Genomic DNA, 25,180 nt, shown 5'->3' with positions numbered 1-25,180 from the left:
AATGATCTGCTATCAGCTAACTCGCAGACCGTGCTCTGACAAACGTCTCTTTCTAAAGTAACAAATGATCTGCTATAAGCTAACTCGCAGACCGTGCTCTGACAAACGTCTCTTTCTAAAGTAACAAATGATCTGCTATCAGCTAACTCGCAGACCGTGCTCTGACAAACGTCTCTTTCTAAAGTAACAAATGATCTGCTATCAGCTAACGCGCAGACCGTGCTCTGACAAACGGCTCTTTCTAAAGTAACAAATGATCTGCTATCAGCTAACTCGCAGACCGTGCTCTGACAAACGGCTCTTTCTAAAGTAACAAATGATCTGCTATCAGCTAACTCGCAGACCGTGCTCTGACAAACGTCTCTTTCTAAAGTAACAAATGATCTGCTATCCGCTAACTCGCAGACCGCGCTCTGACAAACGTCTCTTTCTAAAGTAACAAATGATCTGCTATCCGCTAACTCGCAGACCGCGCTCTGACAAACGTCTCTTTCTAAAGTAACAAATGATCTGCCATCAGCTAACTCGCAGACCGCGCTCTGACAAACGTCTCTTTCTAAAGTAACAAATGATCTGCTATCAGCTAACTCGCAGACCGTGCTCTGACAAACGTCTCTTTCTAAAGTAACAAATGATCTGCTATCAGCTAACTCGCAGACCGTGCTCTGACAAACGTCTCTTTCTAAAGTAACAAATGATCTGCTATCAGCTAACTCGCAGACCGTGCTCTGACAAACGTCTCTTTCTAAAGTAACAAATGATCTGCTATCAGCTAACTCGCAGACCGTGCTGTAACAAACGTCTCTTTCTAAAGTAACAAATGATCTGCTATCAGCTAACTCGCAGACCATGCTCTGACAAACGGCTCTTTCTAAAGTAACAAATGATCTGCTATCAGCTAACTCGCAGACCGTGCTCTGACAAACGTCTCTTTCTAAAGTAACAAATGATCTGCTATCAGCTAACTCGCAGACCGTGCTCTGACAAACGGCTCTTTCTAAAGTAACAAATGATCTGCTATCAGCTAACTCGCAGACCGTGCTCTGACAAACGTCTCAGTCTAAGTAAACAAATGATCTGCTATCATCTAACTCGCAGACCGCGCTCTGACAAACGGCTCTTTCTAAAGTAACAAATGATCTGCTATCAGCTAACTCGCAGACCGTGCTCTGACAAACGTCTCAGTCTAAAGTAACAAATGATCTGCTATCAGCTAACTCGCAGACCGTGCTCTGACAAACGGCTCATTCTAAAGTAACAAATGATCTGCTATCAGCTAACTCGCAGACCGTGCTCTGACAAACGGCTCTTTCTAAAGTAACAAATGATCTGCTATCAGCTAACTCGCAGACCGTGCTCTGACAAACGTCTCTTTCTAAAGTAACAAATGATCTGCTATCAGCTAACTCGCAGACCGTGCTCTGACAAACGGCTCTTTCTAAAGTAACAAATGATCTGCTATCAGCTAACTCGCAGACCGCGCTCTGACAAACGGCTCTTTCTAAAGTAACAAATGATCTGCTATCAGCTAACTCGCAGACCGCGCTCTGACAAACGGTTCTTTCTAAAGTAACAAATGATCTGCTATCAGCTAACTCGCAGACCGTGCTCTGACAAACGGCTCTTTCTAAAGTAACAAATGATCTGCTATCAGCTAACTCGCAGACCGTGCTCTGACAAACGTCTCTTTCTAAAGTAACAAATGATCTGCTATCAGCTAACTCGCAGACCGCGCTCTGACAAACGTCTCTTTGTAAAGTAACAAATGATCTGCTATCAGCTAACTCGCAGACCGTGCTCTGACAAACGTCTCTTTCTAAAGTAACAAATGATCTGCTATCAGCTAACTCGCAGACCGCGCTCTGACAAACGGCTCTTTCTAAAGTAACAAATGATCTGCTATCAGCTAACTCGCAGACCGTGCTCTGACAAACGTCTCTTTCTAAAGTAACAAATGATCTGCTATCAGCTAACTCGCAGACCGTGCTCTGACAAACGTCTCTTTCTAAAGTAACAAATGATCTGCTATCAGCTAACTCGCAGACCGCGCTCTGACAAACGGCTCTTTCTAAAGTAACAAATGATCTGCTATCAGCTAACTCGCAGACCGTGCTCTGACAAACGTCTCTTTCTAAAGTAAAAAATGATCTGCTATCAGCTAACTCGCAGACCGTGCTCTGACAAACGGCTCTTTCTAAAGTAACAAATGATCTGCTATCAGCTAACTCGCAGACCGTGCTCTGACAAACGTCTCTTTCTAAAGTAACAAATGATCTGCTATCAGCTAACTCGCAGACCGTGCTCTGACAAACGTCTCTTTCTAAAGTAACAAATGATCTGCTATCAGCTAACGCGCAGACCGTGCTCTGACAAACGGCTCTTTCTAAAGTAACAAATGATCTGCTATCAGCTAACTCGCAGACCGTGCTCTGACAAACGGCTCTTTCTAAAGTAACAAATGATCTGCTATCAGCTAACTCGCAGACCGCGCTCTGACAAACGTCTCTTTCTAAAGTAACAAATGATCTGCTATCAGCTAACTCGCAGACCGTGCTCTGACAAACGGCTCTTTCTAAAGTAACAAATGATCTGCTATCAGCTAACTCGCAGACCGTGCTCTGACAAACGTCTCTTTCTAAAGTAACAAATGATCTGCTATCAGCTAACTCGCAGACCGTGCTCTGACAAACGTCTCTTTCTAAAGTAACAAATGATCTGCCATCAGCTAACTCGCACACCGTGCTGTAACAAACGTCTCTTTCTAAAGTAACAAATGATCTGCTATCAGCTAACTCGCAGACCGTGCTCTGACAAACGTCTCTTTCTAAAGTAACAAATGATCTGCTATCAGCTAACTCGCAGACCGTGCTCTGACAAACGGCTCTTGCTAAAGTAACAAATGATCTGCTATCAGCTAACTCGCAGGACCGTGCTCTGACAAACGGCTCTTTCTAAAGTAACAAATGATCTGCTATCAGCTAACTCGCAGACCGCTGCTCTGACAAACGTCTCTTTCTAAAGTAACAAATGATCTGCTATCAGCTAACTCGCAGACCGTGCTCTGACAAACGTCTCTTTCTAAAGTAACAAATGATCTGCTATCAGCTAACTCGCAGACCGTGCTCTGACAAACGTCTCTTTCTAAAGTAACAAATGATCTGCTATCAGCTAACTCGCACACCGTGCTGTAACAAACGGCTCTTTCTAAAGTAACAAATGATCTGCTATCAGCTAACTCGCAGACCGTGCTGTAACAAACGTCTCTTTCTAAAGTAACAAATGATCTGCTATCAGCTAACTCGCAGACCGTGCTCTGACAAACGTCTCTTTCTAAAGTAACAAATGATCTGCTATCAGCTAACTCGCAGACCGTGCTCTGACAAACGGCTCTTTCTAAAGTAACAAATGATCTGCTATCAGCTAACTCGCACACCGTGCTCTGACAAACGTCTCTTTCTAAAGTAACAAATGATCTGCTATCAGCTAACTCGCAGACCGTGCTCTGACAAACGTCTCTTTCTAAAGTAACAAATGATCTGCTATCAGCTAACTCGCAGACCGTGCTCTGACAAACGGCTCTTTCTAAAGTAACAACTGATCTGCTATCAGCTAACTCGCAGACCGCGCTCTGACAAACGTCTCTTTCTAAAGTAACAAATGATCTGCTATCAGCTAACTCGCAGACCGCGCTCTGACAAACGGTTCTTTCTAAAGTAACAAATGATCTGCTATCAGCTAACTCGCAGACCGTGCTCTGACAAACGGCTCTTTCTAAAGTAACAAATGATCTGCTATCAGCTAACTCGCAGACCGTGCTCTGACAAACGGCTCTTTCTAAAGTAACAAATGATCTGCTATCAGCTAACTCGCAGACCGTGCTCTGACAAACGTCTCTTTCTAAAGTAACAAATGATCTGCTATCAGCTAACTCGCAGACCGTGCTCTGACAAACGGCTCTTTCTAAAGTAACAAATGATCTGCTATCAGCTAACTCGCAGACCGTGCTCTGACAAACGGCTCTTTCTAAAGTAACAAATGATCTGCTATCTGCTAACTCGCAGACCGTGCTCTGACAAACGTCTCTTTCTAAAGTAACAAATGATCTGCTATCAGCTAACTCGCAGACCGCGCTCTGACAAACGTCTCTTTCTAAAGTAACAAATGATCTGCTATCAGCTAACTCGCAGACCGCGCTCTGACAAACGGCTCTTTCTAAAGTAACAAATGATCTGCTATCAGCTAACTCGCAGACCGTGCTCTGACAAACGTCTCTTTCTAAAGTAACAAATGATCTGCTATCAGCTAACTCGCAGACCGTGCTCTGACAAACGTCTCTTTCTAAAGTAACAAATGATCTGCTATCAGCTAACTCGCACACCGTGCTGTAACAAACGGCTCTTTCTAAAGTAACAAATGATCTGCTATCATCTAACTCGCAGACCGTGCTCTGACAAACGTCTCTTTCTAAAGTAACAAATGATCTGCTATCAGCTAACTCGCACACCGTGCTGTAACAAACGGCTCTTTCTAAAGTAACAAATGATCTGCTATCAGCTAACTCGCAGACCGTGCTCTGACAAACGTCTCTTTCTAAAGTAACAAATGATCTGCTATCAGCTAACTCGCAGACCGTGCTGTAACAAACGGCTCTTTCTAAAGTAACAAATGATCTGCTATCAGCTAACTCGCAGACCGTGCTCTGACAAACGGCTCTTTCTAAAGTAACAAATGATCTGCTATCATCTAACTCGCAGACCGTGCTCTGACAAACGTCTCTTTCTAAAGTAACAAATGATCTGCTATCAGCTAACTCGCAGACCGCGCTGTAACAAACGTCTCTTTCTAAAGTAACAAATGATCTGCTATCAGCTAACTCGCAGACCGTGCTCTGACAAACGGCTCTTTCTAAAGTAACAAATGATCTGCTATCAGCTAACTCGCAGACCGTGCGCTGACAAACGTCTCTTTCTAAAGTAACAAATGATCTGCTATCAGCTAACTCGCAGACCGTGCTCTGACAAACGGCTCTTTCTAAAGTAACAAATGATCTGCTATCAGCTAACTCGCAGACCGTGCTCTGACAAACGTCTCTTTCTAAAGTAACAAATGATCTGCTATCAGCTAACTCGCAGACCGTGCTCTGACAAACGTCTCTTTCTAAAGTAACAAATGATCTGCTATCATCTAACTCGCAGACCGTGCTCTGACAAACGTCTCTTTCTAAAGTAACAAATGATCTGCTATCAGCTAACTCGCAGACCGTGCGCTGACAAACGTCTCTTTCTAAAGTAACAAATGATCTGCTATCAGCTAACTCGCAGACCGTGCTCTGACAAACGTCTCTTTCTAAAGTAACAAATGATCTGCTATCAGCTAACTTGCAGACCGTGCTGTAACAAACGTCTCTTTCTAAAGTAACAAATGATCTGCTATCAGCTAACTCGCAGACCGTGCTCTGACAAACGTCTCTTTCTAAAGTAACAAATGATCTGCTATCAGCTAACTCGCAGACCGTGCTCTGACAAACGGCTCTTTCTAAAGTAACAAATGATCTGCTATCAGCTAACTCGCAGACCGCGCTCTGACAAACGGCTCTTTCTAAAGTAACAAATGATCTGCTATCAGCTAACTCGCAGACCGTGCTCTGACAAACGTCTCTTTCTAAAGTAACAAATGATCTGCTATCAGCTAACTCGCAGACCGTGCTCTGACAAACGTCTCTTTCTAAAGTAACAAATGATCTGCTATCAGCTAACTCGCAGACCGTGCTCTGACAAACGGCTCTTTCTAAAGTAACAAATGATCTGCTGTCAGCTAACTCGCAGACCGTGCTCTGACAAACGTCTCTTTCTAAAGTAACAAATGATCTGCTATCCGCTAACTCGCAGACCGTGCTCTGACAAACGTCTCTTTCTAAAGTAACAAATGATCTGCTATCAGCTAACTCGCAGACCGTGCTCTGACAAACGTCTCTTTCTAAAGTAACAAATGATCTGCTATCAGCTAACTCGCAGACCGTGCTCTGACAAACGGCTCTTTCTAAAGTAACAAATGATCTGCTATCAGCTAACTCGCAGACCGTGCTCTGACAAACGGCTCTTTCTAAAGTAACAAATGATCTGCTATCAGCTAACTCGCAGACCGCGCTCTGACAAACAGCTCTTTCTAAAGTAACAAATGATCTGCTATCAGCTAACTCGCAGACCGTGCTGTAACAAACGTCTCTTTCTAAAGTAACAAATGATCTGCTATCAGCTAACTCGCAGACCGTGCTCTGACAAACGTCTCTTTCTAAAGTAACAGATGATCTGCTATCAGCTAACTCGCAGACCGTGCTCTGACAAACGTCTCTTTCTAAAGTAACAAATGATCTGCTATCAGCTAACTCGCAGACCGCGCTCTGACAAACGGCTCTTTCTAAAGTAACAAATGATCTGCTATCAGCTAACTCGCAGACCGTGCTCTGACAAACGTCTCTTTCTAAAGTAACAAATGATCTGCTATCAGCTAACTCGCAGACCGCGCTCTGACAAACGGCTCTTTCTAAAGTAACAAATGATCTGCTATCAGCTAACTCGCAGACCGCGCTCTGACAAACGGCTCTTTCTAAAGTAACAAATGATCTGCTATCAGCTAACTCGCAGACCGTGCTCTGACAAACGTCTCTTTCTAAAGTAACAAATGATCTGCTATCAGCTAACTCGCAGACCGCGCTCTGACAAACGTCTCTTTCTAAAGTAACAAATGATCTGCTATCAGCTAACTCGCAGACCGCGCTCTGACAAACGCTCTTTCTAAAGTAACAAATGATCTGCTATCAGCTAACTCGCAGACCGCGCTCTGACAAACGTCTCTTTCTAAAGTAACAAATGATCTGCTATCAGCTAACTCGCAGACCGTGCTCTGACAAACGTCTCTTTCTAAAGTAACAAATGATCTGCTATCAGCTAACTCGCAGACCGTGCTGTAACAAACGTCTCTTTCTAAAGTAACAAATGATCTGCTATCAGCTAACTCGCAGACCGTGCTCTGATAAACGTCTCTTTCTAAAGTAACAAATGATCTGCTGTCAGCTAACTCGCAGACCGCGCTCTGACAAACGGTTCTTTCTAAAGTAACAAATGATCTGCTATCAGCTAACTCGCAGACCATGCTCTGACAAACGTCTCTTTCTAAAGTAACAAATGATCTGCTATCAGCTAACTCGCAGACCGTGCTCTGAAAAACGGCTCTTTCTAAAGTAACAAATGATCTGCTATCAGCTAACTCGCAGACCGTGCTGTAACAAACGTCTCTTTCTAAAGTAACAAATGATCTGCTATCAGCTAACTCGCAGACCGTGCTCTGACAAACGGCTCTTTCTAAAGTAACAAATGATCTGCTATCAGCTAACTCGCAGACCGCGCTCTGACAAACGTCTCTTTCTAAAGTAACAAATGATCTGCTATCAGCTAACTCGCAGACCGTGCTCTGACAAACGTCTCTTTCTAAAGTAACAAATGATCTGCTATCAGCTAACTCGCAGACCGTGCTCTGACAAACGTCTCTTTCTAAAGTAACAAATGATCTGCTATCAGCTAACTCGCAGACCGCGCTCTGACAAACGCTCTTTCTAAAGTAACAAATGATCTGCTATCAGCTAACTCGCAGACCGTGCTCTGATAAACGTCTCTTTCTAAAGTAACAAATGATCTGCTATCAGCTAACTCGCAGACCGTGCTCTGATAAACGTCTCTTTCTAAAGTAACAAATGATCTGCTGTCAGCTAACTCGCAGACCGCGCTCTGACAAACGGTTCTTTCTAAAGTAACAAATGATCTGCTATCATCTAACTCGCAGACCGTGCTCTGACAAACGTCTCTTTCTAAAGTAACAAATGATCTGCTATCAGCTAACTCGCAGACCGTGCTCTGACAAACGTCTCTTTCTAAAGTAACAAATGATCTGCTATCATCTAACTCGCAGACCGTGCTCTGACAAACGCTCTTTCTAAAGTAACAAATGATCTGCTATCAGCTAACTCGCAGACCGTGCTCTGACAAACGCTCTTTCTAAAGTAACAAATGATCTGCTATCAGCTAACTCGCAGACCGTGCTCTGACAAACGTCTCTTTCTAAAGTAACAAATGATCTGCTATCAGCTAACTCGCAGACCGTGCTCTGACAAACGTCTCTTTCTAAAGTAACAAATGATCTGCTATCAGCTAACTCGCAGACCGTGCTCTGATAAACGTCTCTTTCTAAAGTAACAAATGATCTGCTGTCAGCTAACTCGCAGACCGTGCTGTAACAAACGGCGATTTCTAAAGTAACAAATGATCTGCTATCAGCTAACTCGCAGACCGCGCTCTGACAAACGGCTCTTTCTAAAGTAACAAATGATCTGCTATCAGCTAACTCGCAGACCGTGCTCTGACAAACGGCTCTTTCTAAAGTAACAAATGATCTGCTATCAGCTAACTCGCAGACCGTGCTCTGACAAACGTCTCTTTCTAAAGTAACAAATGATCTGCTATCATCTAACTCGCAGACCGCGCTCTGACAAACGTCTCTTTCTAAAGTAACAAATGATCTGCTATCATCTAACTCGCAGACCGTGCTCTGACAAACGGCTCTTTCTAAAGTAACAAATGATCTGCTATCAGCTAACTCGCAGACCGTGCTCTGACAAACGGCTCTTTCTAAAGTAACAAATGATCTGCTATCAGCTAACTCGCAGACCGTGCTCTGACAAACGTCTCTTTCTAAAGTAACAAATGATCTGCTATCAGCTAACTCGCACACCGTGCTCTGACAAACGTCTCTTTCTAAAGTAACAAATGATCTGCTATCAGCTAACTCGCAGACCGTGCTCTGACAAACGTCTCTTTCTAAAGTAACAAATGATCTGCTATCAGCTAACTCGCAGACCGTGCTCTGACAAACGGCTCTTTCTAAAGTAACAAATGATCTGCTATCAGCTAACTCGCAGACCGTGCTCTGACAAACGGCTCTTTCTAAAGTAACAAATGATCTGCTATCAGCTAACTCGCAGACCGTGCTCTGACAAACGTCTCTTTCTAAAGTAACAAATGATCTGCTATCAGCTAACTCGCAGACCGTGCTCTGACAAACGTCTCTTTCTAAAGTAACAAATGATCTGCTATCAGCTAACTCGCAGACCGTGCTCTGACAAACGTCTCTTTCTAAAGTAACAAATGATCTGCTATCATCTAACTCGCAGACCGCGCTCTGACAAACATCTCTTTCTAAAGTAACAAATGATCTGCTATCAGCTAACTCGCAGACCGTGCTCTGACAAACGGCTCTTTCTAAAGTAACAAATGATCTGCTATCAGCTAACTCGCAGACCGCGCTCTGACAAACGTCTCTTTCTAAAGTAACAAATGATCTGCTATCAGCTAACTCGCAGACCGCGCTCTGACAAACATCTCTTTCTAAAGTAACAAATGATCTGCTATCAGCTAACTCGCAGACCGTGCTCTGACAAACGGCTCTTTCTAAAGTAACAAATGATCTGCTATCAGCTAACTCGCAGACCGTGCTCTGACAAACGTCTCTTTCTAAAGTAACAAATGATCTGCTATCAGCTAACTCGCAGACCGTGCTGTAACAAACGTCTCTTTCTAAAGTAACAAATGATCTGCTATCAGCTAACTCGCAGACCGTGCTCTGACAAACGTCTCTTTCTAAAGTAACAAATGATCTGCTGTCAGCAAACTCGCAGACCGTGCTCTGACAAACGTCTCTTTCTAAAGTAACAAATGATCTGCTATCAGCTAACTCGCAGACCGTGCTCTGACAAACGTCTCTTTCTAAAGTAACAAATGATCTGCTATCAGCTAACTCGCAGACCGTGCTCTGACAAACGGCTCTTTCTAAAGTAACAAATGATCTGCTATCAGCTAACTCGCAGACCGTGCTCTGACAAACGGCTCTTTCTAAAGTAACAAATGATCTGCTATCAGCTAACTCGCAGACCGCGCTCTGACAAACGGCTCTTTCTAAAGTAACAAATGATCTGCTATCAGCTAACTCGCAGACCGCGCTCTGACAAACGTCTCTTTCTAAAGTAACAAATGATCTGCTATCAGCTAACTCGCAGACCGTGCTCTGACAAACGGCTCTTTCTAAAGTAACAAATGATCTGCTATCAGCTAACTCGCAGACCGTGCTCTGACAAACGGCTCTTTCTAAAGTAACAAATGATCTGCTATCAGCTAACTCGCAGACCGTGCTCTGACAAACGGCTCTTTCTAAAGTAACAAATGATCTGCTATCAGCTAACTCGCAGACCGTGCTCTGACAAACGGCTCTTTCTAAAGTAACAAATGATCTGCTATCAGCTAGAGCTGCGCATCTTCACCTGTCTCACGATTCGATTCGATTACGATTATCATCGTAACGATTCGATACGATTCGATTCTACGATGCATCGCGATGCATCACGATTACTGCACTATTTCTGCCCAATTTTTAAATTTTTCAGAAAAAAAAATTCAAGAAGTCAAAGTATTGAAATAAACTCTTTTTTTATTTTATTAGCTCAAAAAAGGACACTCTTCCTGTGGCAAAGTCTGAACACAGCAGACAACAACAGTTTATAGAACAGTAAATACTAAATGGCAATTGTTGTATTGGTTTGGAAACAATATTATGGCATCAAACTGTAGTTACAGAGTACGTAGTGTAAAAAGTGCAGTGCTCACAGTGTACTTCTTCAGTAAAAGAAAATATTTAAATGTATATATTATATATTAGTAAGTAGTACACTATACACTTGTAAAGAAACATGAACAACAAATAAATGTCTAACCTATCTATGTTGGTTTTAATTTAATTTCTTTACTTACTTAGTAATAATATTATAATAGACATTAAATTAAAACCCAAATAGATAGGTTAAGCTTAAGTTACCACCATAATACCTTATTTGTGTGAAAATTGTCCTCAGAAAACAAAACATAAATCCCTTATAGGTACAAAATTACAGGTGCAGTCCACTGTGCCTTCATGACTGTCAATTTGTGGCAAACAAACATCACGTGAAGAATCTGGAACACAACACACAGCACAGAGTGTGCACACAACACACATGTGATTGTGACATATACAATTAGTTTACACAGTTACAGACTTACAATAGTACTAGAGACTGAGAGAGAGACATTTAAAACAAGTAGCATTGAACTGAACTACTATAACTACAGTTTCTTCTTGATGATTATATTATCTTTATGGGATCACAAATATAATTAGTTAGTTATTAGTTACTGTTAAAGCAGTACTACACACAACTGAATAGTGACTGAGTCTGTCACTGAACAGTACACAGCAGTCACACACAAACAAACAATACATAAAAAAGGACACAGACATCAAGGAGTAAATCATGGTGAAGAAAGGGTGGCACGCCACTCACCTGAGGTGTGTGTGCTTTATTTTTGTATTGTGCTGTTGTGTGTGGCACTGTGTGTGTGCTGTACTGTCTGTAGTGTACAGTATATTTGTGATCCAATAAAGATTTACTCAAGGTTTACTCAAGGCTTTTCCTTCCCCTATAGTGGGGTTTGGCTTCAGTCTCACTCTCTGCATAGTGCACTCATAGACAGTTAGACAGTCACACTCACTAGACACTCAGACACTAGAGACACAGTGGGACACACACACAAACAAAAACATTCAATGGCACCACAGTCAGCCACAGTCACACTCACACTCATAGACACTTAGACAGTGACACTGGGACAGACACACAATCACATACAAACAAAAAAATTCAAAGGCAGTTAATACACTCATCTCACACACACTCATAGAGAATGAGATACATACAAACTTTTCAAACTGGCACTCACTCACAGACACACTCACACACTCATAAAGAGACAGTTAGACACTGCAGTACACACATTGTTATTGTTAACTGGTTGGTTATATTCGGTTAACCCCTACAGATCTGCCTGGGAGTGGGTGGGATGGCATTTGGGATTGGGATCATAAACAAAAACATATGATATCTTTCTTAAAGGGTCTATTTAAAATAGACAATTTTTTAGTGTGAATGAATAATATTAATAATCCCTTATGCAGTGTGCACTATGCACTCACTGCATTGCAAACAATACAGGGGTGTGCTGTAACAATAGCACAACATCTACAAAACAGAGCACTTCCTGATTGGCAAACATCACAGTAACACTAGAAGTAGTAATAGACATTATACAAGAAGTAGCATTGAACTACTAGATTTACTAACTTTGATTATCAATATCTTTATGGGATCACAAATATATTGTTACACAACACACACACAGTCACAGTCACACACAGTCAAACAATACCAAAAAAAACACACATAATAAAAAGAGTGAATCATGGTGAAGGGTGACACTGACACGCACACATGAGGTGTGTGAAGTTGTGTGTTGTTTCTTTTGTATTGTGTGTGTGTGTGTGTGACTGTGACAGAGTGACGTGGTCGGTCGTGTCGTGTAGTGTACTAGTATATTTTGTGATCCAACAAAGATTTACTCAAGGTTTTAAGCTTCATTTTTCAAAAAGCTATAAGCTATATAACAGTAACAAATATAAAATAACTTAACAGTAGTCTGCACTGGGCAGTGGGGCACACAGCACTTTCTTCTGGATGTGCCAAAAAACATTAAATATTAATATTATAAACCTGAATCACTACTCAGAATTATGGAATATGTAGGTTTTTCTGTAAGAACACTAGTTGATCCACATGCTCTGGTTTGAGGGTGCTTCTTTTAGCCGTTACCACATCTCCTGCAGTGGAGAAAACCCGCTCTGCAGACACGCTTGTACCTGGGATACACAAGTATCGCTTTGACAAATGAGAGAGGAGGGGAAATATGACCTCATGTACATGCCACCATTTCAAAGGGTCTTCAGTGAGAGGCAGAGATGGGGCTTTACAATATTTCTCTATTTCCTCTTCAGCCTTGGCATAGGGGGTCTTGGGTTCTATTGTACCTTCAGTGTCAGTGAAAGACTGTCCCAGCAAAGTCATGAGAAGCGATGTGGACTTTCTTTTGGGAGGAGAAGGGTTATCCTCCTCGATGGCTGATTCTTCTTCCAGAGTTTCTTTTCCCTCAGGCAGTGGCACTTCATCCACGTTTGTCCTCCTAGATGTAACTGTACTAGTACACTCAATCTGTGTTTGAACAAAAGAATAGAAAAAATAGCATTCATTATTACCTCGAGCAGCCAGCCAGCTAATGCTATGTGTGTGCTCAGAGAGACAGTAATGCATAAATAAATGCATACAACAGCTCACATCTATTCAAGAAACATGATGCAATTAAAATTACCTCCAAGGATGCAGCCTCCTCAGTCACTCCTCTGTATATCTCCAATCTCTCCTCCTCTGTGAGAATAAAAGGCAGTCCCTTAAAACGAGGATCCAGGGCAGAGGCTGTATAAAGTATCTTCTTCTCTGCCTCACTGCTGTACCTCTTCAGGAGATCTGTTTTGATGGCATTCTTGATCTCATGGATCATGGGTGTGTCTCCCATGGTGTCTGTCATGTTCTGGAGCAGTTGTGCATTTAGAGGGGCAATGAGAGAAACAGTTGGATTGCGCTCTTCTGACATCAGTGTGGTTGCATCTTTCATTGGCTTTAATGCACTCACAGCATCCTCTGCATTTGACACATCTGTTTCGTTGAGAGTGCAGAGATCTGACTCACTTTTTCTGACTTCTGGAGACAACAATGTGGCACAGATTGCAGGTTGCTGTTCTAGGAACCTCTCGACCATGTCATATGAGCTGTTCCACCTTGTTGTCACATCAGTTATTAGCTTATGATTCTTCAGGCCAAGACATTTCTGTTTTTCTTTCAGACAGTGGTTTGCTGTAGTGCTGCGGTGAAAAAATGTTGATATTCGTCGCACTCTGCCTAAAAGCCTGGAGAGCGTGGCCACTTTCAGCGCCCGCTGGGATGCGAGATTCAGTGTATGGGCGAAGCATTTTACATGAGGGAATTTTCCAACTTGAGCAGCAACAATCATGTTCGAAGCATTGTCGGTCACAAGCACTACAGATTTATCGGACAGCTGCCATTCTTCCACGACACGAGACAGTAGCTCCGCCAGATGAGAACCCGTGTGAGACTCATAAACTGCTCTCGTTTGCAGCACATGCGACAAGATCTTCCAGTCCTTGCTAATGTAATGTGCAGTTACTGTTACATAAGACTCCGTCGTGACTGAAGTCCATGAATCACACGTTAGTGCGACTCGACTGGCTTGGCTCATTGATGCAATTACCTGAGCTTTTGTTTCTTGGTAGAGTGCAGGTATAACGTTTTCTGTTAAGTGATTGCGTGACGGGATCTTATAACGTGGCTCTAGTGTCTTCAACAGGTTGCGAAACCCAAGGTTTTCCACAACAGAGTAAGGCCGTAGGTCCTTCGCTATGAAAGTTGCCACAGCTTTGGTTATTCTCTTCCCTTTTTCAGAGTTGGGTGGCAAAGTTGACAGCATTGCATCAATTCTTGGCTGATGAGCTTCAGCTAGTCTTTTTATTTCCTTGGCAGTGGCACTGGCGACAGCGGCAGGGGTTAGCATCTCAGAGTGAAAACGTCTAACGTGATTTCTCAAGTTAGTAGTATTCCCTAGGTATTTAATTTTTGTGTGACAGGCTTTACAAACCGCGTGTGTCTTGTCCAATTCGTGCTTTCCAGTATGTTCATAAAATCCAAAATGTGCCCAGATGCTTGCTTTTAAAATGCTAGGTGCATTTTTTATCTCTCTATCTTTTTTGTCTCCCTCTGTCATTTTAGCATGACATGTACATATGTGACGGATGATGTTGTTGTCAACGTCAAACTCTGTCAGTGTTAAAAAAAAAAGAAAATACACTAAGTTCCAGTTGTCAAAATGTCAAGCCGCAAATGTAAAATCAACAAGTACTAGTAACTTCAACTACTTTGCCAATGCCATACATTTTGCGAACATAAATTTTAAAACAAATTGCATTGTGATAATTGCAGGGGACATCACTCACTCACTGACACAGTTACTGTAATATATTACACACTTAAAGGTGCAAAAACCCAAACATTTACTTTCATGATTCAGATAGAGAATACAATTTTAAATAAACATCATAACTAACTCTTCTATTATTTAATTTGCTTCATACTTCTCAGATATCGTTTGTTGATGACATATTAGCAATGCATTGCACAGCACACACATTACTTACTAAGTATATAATACTTTGTGCACAAGGAGGAGGCTATGCATTTCAACAAAGGATAAGCAAATTATATAATAGGGAAAGTTGTTTAAAATTGCATGCACTTTCTTGAATTAATATATTATTAAAATATTAGAACTTCAGACCAGGCCATCCATCCATGTGAAAAACATGTAGATATAGATAAAGATTAGACTAATAGAGACATTATTAGACAATAATAGTATACTATATTTATTTATAATACATTTTTTATATATGCAATATTATTCAATAATGCAGCAATTAATTATGCAGCAGCCTGAGCCTCAGTCAGCTCAGCATACTACGTTAAGTAAATAAGGCAAGTATTTAATTGTTACCCCTTATTGTGTAATAAATGTGATTGTGTACCCCTTATTGATTTGCTCTTACCTATTGGCAAGTAGTAGGCAGTTGAGGCAATAGGCAGGCATGGCAATGGCAATTATGGCATGGCATTGGCAAAATGTACAACGTTTTGGTAACTATTAACTAAACAAACAGTTAGTTAGTCTAATTCTCACCATAGGTCTCCTCCTCTGTCTCCCACAAAATAAAAATGAGCCCGCCGTGTAGCTGTAGTATACCGCCGTGTACCATCATCAATCTCAGGCAACAAACTCCTGCTTTGCTGCTTTGCTCCTACTGCGTAACTTCGGCACTTCAAGAGACCGCCCATGAGCGCCCATGTTGCTTTATTGGGTGACGTGACGTCAGTGACGTCAAAACGATGTACCGCGCACTTTCGCGCACTTTCTTTTACGTTTCCTGGAGGCTGGTCACGTGGGTAACGTTAATCGATTATCGCGTCTCAGCGCATCGATGCAGAATCGTTTCATGCCGCATCGCGATGCATCGTCAAAACGATTATTTTTGACAGGCCTACTATCAGCTAACTCGCAGACCGCGCTCTGACAAACAGCTCTTTCTAAAGTAACAAATGATCTGCTATCAGCTAACTCTCAGACCGTGCTGTAACAAACGTCTCTTTCTAAAGTAACAAATGATCTGCTATCAGCTAACTCGCAGACCGTGCTCTGACAAACGTCTCTTTCTAAAGTAACAAATGATCTGATATCAGCTAACTCGCAGACCGTGCTCTGACAAACGTCTCTTTCTAAAGTAACAGATGATCTGCTATCAGCTAACTCGCAGACCGTGCTCTGACAAACGTCTCTTTCTAAAGTAACAAATGATCTGCTATCAGCTAACTCGCAGACCGCGCTCTGACAAACGGCTCTTTCTAAAGTAACAAATGATCTGCTATCAGCTAACTCGCAGACCGTGCTCTGACAAACGTCTCTTTCTAAAGTAACAAATGATCTGCTATCAGCTAACTCGCAGACCGCGCTCTGACAAACGGCTCTTTCTAAAGTAACAAATGATCTGCTATCAGCTAACTCGCAGACCGTGCTCTGACAAACGGCTCTTTCTAAAGTAACAAATGATCTGCTATCAGCTAACTCGCAGACCGTGCTCTGACAAACGTCTCTTTCTAAAGTAACAAATGATCTGCTATCAGCTAACTCGCAGACCGCGCTCTGACAAACGTCTCTTTCTAAAGTAACAAATGATCTGCTATCAGCTAACTCGCAGACTGCGCTCTGACAAATGCTCTTTCTAAAGTAACAAATGATCTGCTATCAGCTAACTCGCAGACCGTGCTCTGATAAACGTCTCTTTCTAAAGTAACAAATGATCTGCTGTCAGCTAACTCGCAGACCGCGCTCTGACAAACGGTTCTTTCTAAAGTAACAAATGATCTGCTATCAGCTAACTCGCAGACCGTGCTCTGACAAACGTCTCTTTCTAAAGTAACAAATGATCTGCTATCAGCTAACTCGCAGACCGTGCTCTGACAAACGGCTCTTTCTAAAGTAACAAATGATCTGCTATCAGCTAACTCGCAGACCGTGCTGTAACAAACGTCTCTTTCTAAAGTAACAAATGATCTGCTATCAGCTAACTCGCAGACCGTGCTCTGACAAACGGCTCTTTCTAAAGTAACAAATGATCTGCTATCAGCTAACTCGCAGACCGCGCTCTGACAAACGTCTCTTTCTAAAGTAACAAATGATCTGCTATCAGCTAACTCGCAGACCGTGCTCTGACAAACGTCTCTTTCTAAAGTAACAAATGATCTGCTATCAGCTAACTCGCAGACCGCGCTCTGACAAACGTCTCTTTCTAAAGTAACAAATGATCTGCTATCAGCTAACTCGCAGACCGCGCTCTGACAAACGCTCTTTCTAAAGTAACAAATGATCTGCTATCAGCTAACTCGCAGACCGCGCTCTGACAAACGTCTCTTTCTAAAGTAACAAATGATCTGCTATCAGCTAACTCGCAGACCGCGCTCTGACAAACGTCTCTTTCTAAAGTAACAAATGATCTGCTATCAGCTAACTCGCAGACCGTGCTCTGACAAACGGCTCTTTCTAAAGTAACAAATGATCTGCTATCAGCTAACTCGCAGACCGTGCTCTGATAAACGTCTCTTTCTAAAGTAACAAATGATCTGCTATCAGCTAACTCGCAGACCGTGCTCTGATAAACGTCTCTTTCTAAAGTAACAAATGATCTGCTGTCAGCTAACTCGCAGACCGCGCTCTGACAAACGGTTCTTTCTAAAGTAACAAATGATCTGCTATCATCTAACTCGCAGACCGTGCTCTGACAAACGTCTCTTTCTAAAGTAACAAATGATCTGCTATCAGCTAACTCGCAGACCGTGCTCTGACAAACGTCTCTTTCTAAAGTAACAAATGATCTGCTATCATCTAACTCGCAGACCGTGCTCTGACAAACGTCTCTTTCTAAAGTAACAAATGATCTGCTATCAGCTAACTCGCAGACCGTGCTCTGACAAACGCTCTTTCTAAAGTAACAAATGATCTGCTATCAGCTAACTCGCAGACCGTGCTCTGACAAACGTCTCTTTCTAAAGTAACAAATGATCTGCTATCAGCTAACTCGCAGACCGTGCTCTGATAAACGTCTCTTTCTAAAGTAACAAATGATCTGCTGTCAGCTAACTCGCAGACCGCGCTCTGACAAACGGTTCTTTCTAAAGTAACAAATGATCTGCTATCATCTAACTCGCAGACCGTGCTCTGACAAACGTCTCTTTCTAAAGTAACAAATGATCTGCTATCAGCTAACTCGCAGACCACGCTCTGACAAACAGCTCTTTCTAAAGTAACAAATGATCTGCTATCAGCTAACTCGCAGACCGTGCTCTGACAAACGGCTCTTTCTAAAGTAACAAATGATCTGCTATCAGCTAACTCGCAGACCGTGCTCTGACAAACGTCTCTTTCTAAAGTAACAAATGATCTGCTATCAGCTAACTCGCACACCGTGCTGTAACAAACGGCTCTTTCTAAAGTAACAAATGATCTGCTATCAGCTAACTCGCAGACCGTGCTCTGACAAACGTCTCTTTCTAAAGTAACAAATGATCTGCTATCAGCTAACTCGCAGACCGCGCTCTGACAAACGTCTCTTTCTAAAGTAACAAATGATCTGCTATCAGCTAACTCGCAGACCGCGCTCTGACAAACGGCTCTTTCTAAAGTAACAAATGATCTGCTATCAGCTAACTCGCAGACCGTGCTCTGACAAACGTCTCTTTCTAAAGTAACAAATGATCTGCTATCAGCTAACTCGCAGACCGTGCTCTGACAAACGTCTCTTTCTAAAGTAACAAATGATCTGCTATCAGCTAACTCGCAGACCGTGCTCTGACAAACGGCTCTTTCTAAAGTAACAAATGATCTGCTATCAGCTAACTCGCAGACCGTGCTCTGACAAACGGCTCTTTCTAAAGTAACAAATGATCTGCTATCAGCTAACTCGCAGACCGTGCTCTGACAAACGTCTCTTTCTAAAGTAACAAATGATCTGCTATCAGCTAACTCGCAGACCGTGCTCTGACAAACGTCTCTTTCTAAAGTAACAAATGATCTGCTATCAGCTAACTCGCAGACCGTGCTCTGACAAACGTCTCTTTCTAAAGTAACAAATGATCTGCTATCATCTAACTCGCAGACCGCGCTCTGACAAACGTCTCTTTCTAAAGTAACAAATGATCTGCTATCAGCTAACTCGCAGACCGCGCTCTGACAAACGTCTCTTTCTAAAGTAACAAATGATCTGCTATCAGCTAACTCGCAGACCGTGCTCTGACAAACGGCTCTTTCTAAAGTAACAAATGATCTGCTATCAGCTAACTCGCAGACCGTGCTCTGACAAACGGCTCTTTCTAAAGTAACAAATGATCTGCTATCAGCTAACTCGCAGACCGTGCTCTGACAAACGTCTCTTTCTAAAGTAACAAATGATCTGCTGTCAGCTAACTCGCAGACCGTGCTCTGACAAACGGCTCTTTCTAAAGTAACAAATGATCTGCTATCAGCTAACTCGCAGACCGTGCTGTAACAAACGTCTCTTTCTAAAGTAACAAATGATCTGCTATCAGCTAACTCGCACACCGTGCTCTGACAAACGTCTCTTTCTAAAGTAACAAATGATCTGCTATCAGCTAACTTGCAGACCGTGCTCTGACAAACGTCTCTTTCTAAAGTAACAAATGATCTGCTATCAGCTAACTCGCAGACCGTGCTCTGACAAACGGCTCTTTCTAAAGTAACAAATGATCTGATGTCAGCTAACTCGCAGACCGCGCTCTGACAAACGGCTCTTTCTAAAGTAACAAATGATCTGCTATCAGCTAACTCGCAGACCGTGCTCTGACAAACGGCTCTTTCTAAAGTAACAAATGATCTGCTATCAGCTAACTCGCAGACCGTACTCTGACAAACGGCTCTTTCTAAAGTAACAAATGATCTGCTATCAGCTAACTCGCAGACCGCGCTCTGACAAACGGCTCTTTCTAAAGTAACAAATGATCTGCTATCAGCTAACTCGCAGACCGTGCTCTGACAAACGTCTCTTTCTAAAGTAACAAATGATCTGCTATCAGCTAACTCGCAGACCGTGCTCTGACAAACGGCTCTTTCTAAAGTAACAAATGATCTGCTATCAGCTAACTCGCAGACCGTGCTCTGACAAACGTCTCTTTGTAAAGTAACAAATGATCTGCTATCAGCTAACTCGCAGACCGCGCTCTGACAAACGGCTCTTTCTAAAGTAACAAATGATCTGCTATCAGCTAACTCGCAGACCGTGCTCTGACAAACGGCTCTTTCTAAAGTAACAAATGATCTGCTATCATCTAACTCGCAGACCGTGCTCTGACAAACGTCTCTTTCTAAAGTAACAAATGATCTGCTATCAGCTAACTCGCAGACCGCGCTCTGACAAATGGCTCTTTCTAAAGTAACAAATGATCTGCTATCAGCTAACTCGCAGACCGCGCTCTGACAAACGGCTCTTTCTAAAGTAACAAATGATCTGCTATCAGCTAACTCGCAGACCGTGCTCTGACAAACGGCTCTTTCTAAAGTAACAAATGATCTGCTATCAGCTAACGCACAGGGACACTACTCCTTACTATTTCTTCCGGATCTATCTGCTGCTTTTGACACAGTTGACCATCCTCTCCTCTTACAAACCCTACATTCTTTTGGCATCCGAGACACAGCCCTCTCCTGGTTTGCTTCCTATGGGGCATATTTATCAAGCTCTGTATGGAGCTTGAGGCCCCTTGTTTCCGGCAAGTCTTCAGGCTCGCCGGAAACAGAAGTTATGAAGCAGCGGTCTAAAGACGGCTGCTCCATAACTTGTCCATCTGCTCTGAGGCGTAGGACAGAAATCAACCCGAGCAAATACAAATCGGGTTGATTGACACCACCTGCTAGCAGCCGATTGGCCGCGAATCTGCAGGGGGCGGCATTGCACCAGCAGTTCACAAGAACTGCTGATGCAATGATAAATGCTGAGAGTGTATGCTGTCGGCATTTATCGATGTGCAGCGGATATGATACGCTACTTTGTATCATGTCCGCTTGCACATTGAAACATATGCCCCTATCTCAAACCGCTCATTTACAGTTTCCTTTAACAGCATATACTCTAATCCTTTGCCTCTCTCAGTAGGAATACTGCAAGGCTCTGTTTTCGGTCCCTTTCTTTTCTCTCCCTATACTTTATGTCTTGGAAAACTTATATCCTCCTTTGGGTTCCAGTACCAATTATATGCTGATGATACCCAAATCTATCTTTTCTCTCCTGATATCTCTCACTCTTTACTCAACCAGATTTCCAACTCTTTCTCTGCAATTTCCTCTTGGATGGCCTTGCACTACTTCCATCTCAATCTGTTTTTTGTTACTCAAAAAACTACAACAATACTAATTAATTCACTTATTTTGTGACAAATTGACTATTGCAATCTACTCCTAAATGGCCTTCCAAAACACCACCTCTCCTCCCTCCAATCTATTATGAATGCTTCTTCTAGACTCATCCACCTAAGTCGCCGATCTACATCAGCTGTTCCGCTCTGCCAGTCTCTACACTGGCTCCCCATACACTAGAGAATACAATTTAATGTACTAACCCTAACTTACAAAGCACTCAACAGTCTCACTCCCAACTATATTTCCTCTCTTATCTCCAAATGTTCCCCAAGCCGCCCTCTTCAATCATCCTCTGACCTACATATTTCCACTCTTATTATCTCTACGTCCCTCTCTTGCCTCCAAGACTTCTCACACCCTACTCCTGTCCTCTGTGATGATTAAGTACTCAGTGGAGTACGAAACACGTAAGATTATGATGGATTAACCCCCCCAGTGAACCGTTGATTTTAAAGTATTCAAATAAAGTTTATTGTTTTAAGATCTGGTGTGAGTGGCTACACTTTTGCCGTTGACTCTTAGCAGCTAGGTTCAGCTGTACCGGCCTGCACCCCCGCTTTGACGGATTTATACATGTGTCTTTTGCCCTGATGATTAGTAGCAGCAGATGAATCTGTCATTGGGAGCTCTTTGAAAACCCACCTATTCAGAGAGTTTTACCATCTCTCCTCTCTTTTTCATCCTAACCAAAATAATTATTGCACTACCTTGACTCACTGCAGCAACTACAATCCATGTGACAAGCTACCCCAAACCTTATGTCTCTCCACCCTAAACCTGTAGACTGATCTCTCCGGAGCAGGGCCCTCTTCCTCCTGTACTAGATTTGTTCAGTTATGTTTTGTATTTTATCACAAATCCTTGTCATTGTTTCCCCCTCTCTCTGCACCCAGCGCTACGGAATTTCACAGCGTTATACAAATAAATAATAATGTATTTCCCATTGGTTCCTCTCTTGTCTATCGCTGAAGAAAAGAAACTGGTTTTGCCCCTCAGCCTTCTTTACTTTCCTTCTTAGATTTGTTGGCCTTTATTTACTTTAAAAAAAATCATTTTCTTTTTTAATTTGAGCTAATCTGGTGGCTTTTTTCATTCTTTGTTACATTCCTTACATGTATCGGGAATGATGCGGCCGTACTATTTTCTTTTAAACAATTTAATTGCCCTATGTTTTTTCCTAATTTCCCTTAATATTTTTGTATTTAGCCACGTTAGCTTGGATTTATTTCTTTTGCTTTTATAACCATGCGGTACCGTGTATCTGTGCTTCTAGTTGAGAATCATTTTTTTTTATAATTAAAAGTCTCGGTTGATCCCTTTTAACACTGTGAAATAAACACTTGTATTGTAGGGATGGCTATTGTATACTGTGTAACTAACAATGGGAATTATGATTTACTTTCAGCTCTAGCAACTTGTAATACAATTAACAAACGTACTTGCAGTGTGGCTTTCAGATTAGAATCTTTGTACAAAATACCGCTCCACTAGGTGTGTGTACTTCGTCACTTAACCAATAATATTTATGTTTAATTAATCATTTGATGTCATTGTGAGACATTTATATTTATTATTTATTTGTAAAATGCAACACTGAACTTTAACTTTTTATTAAACAAAACAAAAAAAAATCTGGTTTATTAAAGGGACAAATAACACAGACATTTTCTGCCATGAGGGAACAGCTGGTAAACACGCGGAAACCCCTGTTTTGTCTGAAAAAGAGCAAACTAAAAGCTGTGAGGTACAACTCAGACATAAAATGCTGGACGTCTCCTGGAATAGAAGTGTGGAAATTGTCCCAATACAATGGTGTGTTTACCTGGACTGAATGTGTTAGAAAGTCATTAGCTACAATGGTTATGGTGGTGTTAATAGATGGATTGGAATATAATCCAGGGCCGTGCATCTCAGCAGCAGTGCTTTACCTCCTTGTAACCTGACTGGTGACCATCAGGACCAGATCATGGCAGCTTTAGAAATCCTCACTAATACTTTTGCTTGGGAGAGTACTGTGAGGAACGTACGTGCTCATGACTGTGAGGAACGTACGTGCTCATGACTGTGAGGAACGTACGTGCTCATGACTGTGAGGAACATACGTGCTCATGACTGTGAGGAGCGTACGTGCTCATGACTGTGAGGAACGTACGTGCTCATGACTGTGAGGAACGTACGTGCTCATGACTGTGAGGAACGTACGTGCTCATGACTGTGAGGAACGTAAGTGCTCATGACTGTGAGAAACGTACGTGCTCATGACTGTGAGGAACGTACGTGCTCATGACTGTGAGGAACGTACCTGCTTATGACTGTGAGGAACGTACCTGCTTATGACTTTGAAGATACTACATGCTTATGACTGTGAGGAACGTATGTGCTCATGACTGTGAGGAACGTACATGCTCATGACTGTGAGGAACGTACCTGCTCATGACTGTGAGGAACGTACCTGCTTATGACTCTGAGGAACGTACCTGCTTATGACTGTGAGGAACGTACCTGCTCATGACTGTGAGGAACGTACCTGCTCATGACTGTGAGGAACGTACGTGCTCATGACTGTGAGGAACGTACCTGCTTATGACTGTGAGGAACGTACCTGCTTATGACTTTGAAGATAGTACATGCTCATGACTGTGAGGAACGTACCTGCTCATGACTCATTTTCAACTTCATTAGTATTTTATGAAGATCGTATTCTTCTATGTTCCTGTTTAAAGAAAGAGCAATGTGTCAGCTCTACAGGTACCTTCTCTATGATATCACAGCTGTGCAAATAACGCTGCTGACCGGAAATGTTGTTACACACAGATTGGGTAAATACATGAACAATTATAAGAAACAGACTTTTCTTACACGTTTAGTGGTGGGTCGTTCACATGGGTTTCTGCAGAAAATCACAAAAGCAAAACATATGCAGCCAATCCAAAAATTATACATGATGTCTAATTGATTACGTTTTTCAGACGACGGCCTAATGGATTTGAATTCAAGTTTTTTTTAACCAATGAAATACAATTTTGCTGTTTGCAGTTAAGATTTTTATATTTTTATATTTATATTTTATTCAAATTTATAATATTGTGTACAACATTTGACAGTCTAAGATGCAAGCTGAGCTATGCTTTTAACTTTTTAAACCTGTAAAGGTGAACTGACCAAATTTCAAAACATTAAAGAATCAGATTAATTTATTTTGAAATATTTCACCATATTAAGGTTTTAATAAAGCAGAATCTGTGACGTAGCCGTCCCCATCCCAAAAACTTTCCTCATCTCATGTCAGACTGCTCAAAGCGATAAGAGAATGTATTATCAGTAACAAAATCTTCAATATTCTTTTTAATAGTTTATATTTAATATAACGCCCATTGAAGTTAGCAATTCTTCATGTGCGCTAAACCGACCTCTTTAGTCCTAAATTGCGTAACGCAATGCACGTTATTGAAATATTAAATATAAACTGTTAAACAAAAAAGTGAAAGATTATTTAAAATGTATACATACTGTGTATAAATTAATTCTTTGGATTATTTAGACTATTTTACAGCATGTATTATAATTTTAAATAGATTTTATTCTTTTTTATAAGTTTATATCTAATA

General features: G+C 41.9%; 2 protein-coding genes across 2 annotated transcripts in view; both read right to left on the bottom strand.

The window, feature by feature from the left end:
- LOC128659653 (flap endonuclease 1) overlaps positions 1-24,284 on the bottom strand; it is a 78,257-nt gene extending 53,973 nt beyond the window's left edge. Inside the window, exon 1 of the mRNA XM_053713226.1 lies at positions 24,225-24,284. Within this exon, the coding sequence (XP_053569201.1) occupies positions 24,225-24,251 (27 nt within the window). The 5' untranslated portion in view covers positions 24,252-24,284. The remainder of the gene's footprint in view (positions 1-24,224) is intronic.
- Positions 24,285-24,427: 143 nt separating this feature from the next.
- LOC128661761 (uncharacterized) overlaps positions 24,428-25,180 on the bottom strand; it is a 111,367-nt gene continuing 110,614 nt past the window's right edge. Inside the window, exon 5 of the mRNA XM_053715981.1 lies at positions 24,428-24,462. Coding sequence (XP_053571956.1) covers positions 24,428-24,462 — 35 coding nt within the window. The remainder of the gene's footprint in view (positions 24,463-25,180) is intronic.

This window comes from Bombina bombina, chromosome 5 (genome assembly GCF_027579735.1).
Source record: "Bombina bombina isolate aBomBom1 chromosome 5, aBomBom1.pri, whole genome shotgun sequence".
NCBI classification, from domain to species: Eukaryota; Metazoa; Chordata; class Amphibia; order Anura; family Bombinatoridae; genus Bombina; species Bombina bombina.
This window is presented reverse-complemented; position numbering and strand designations above follow the sequence as displayed.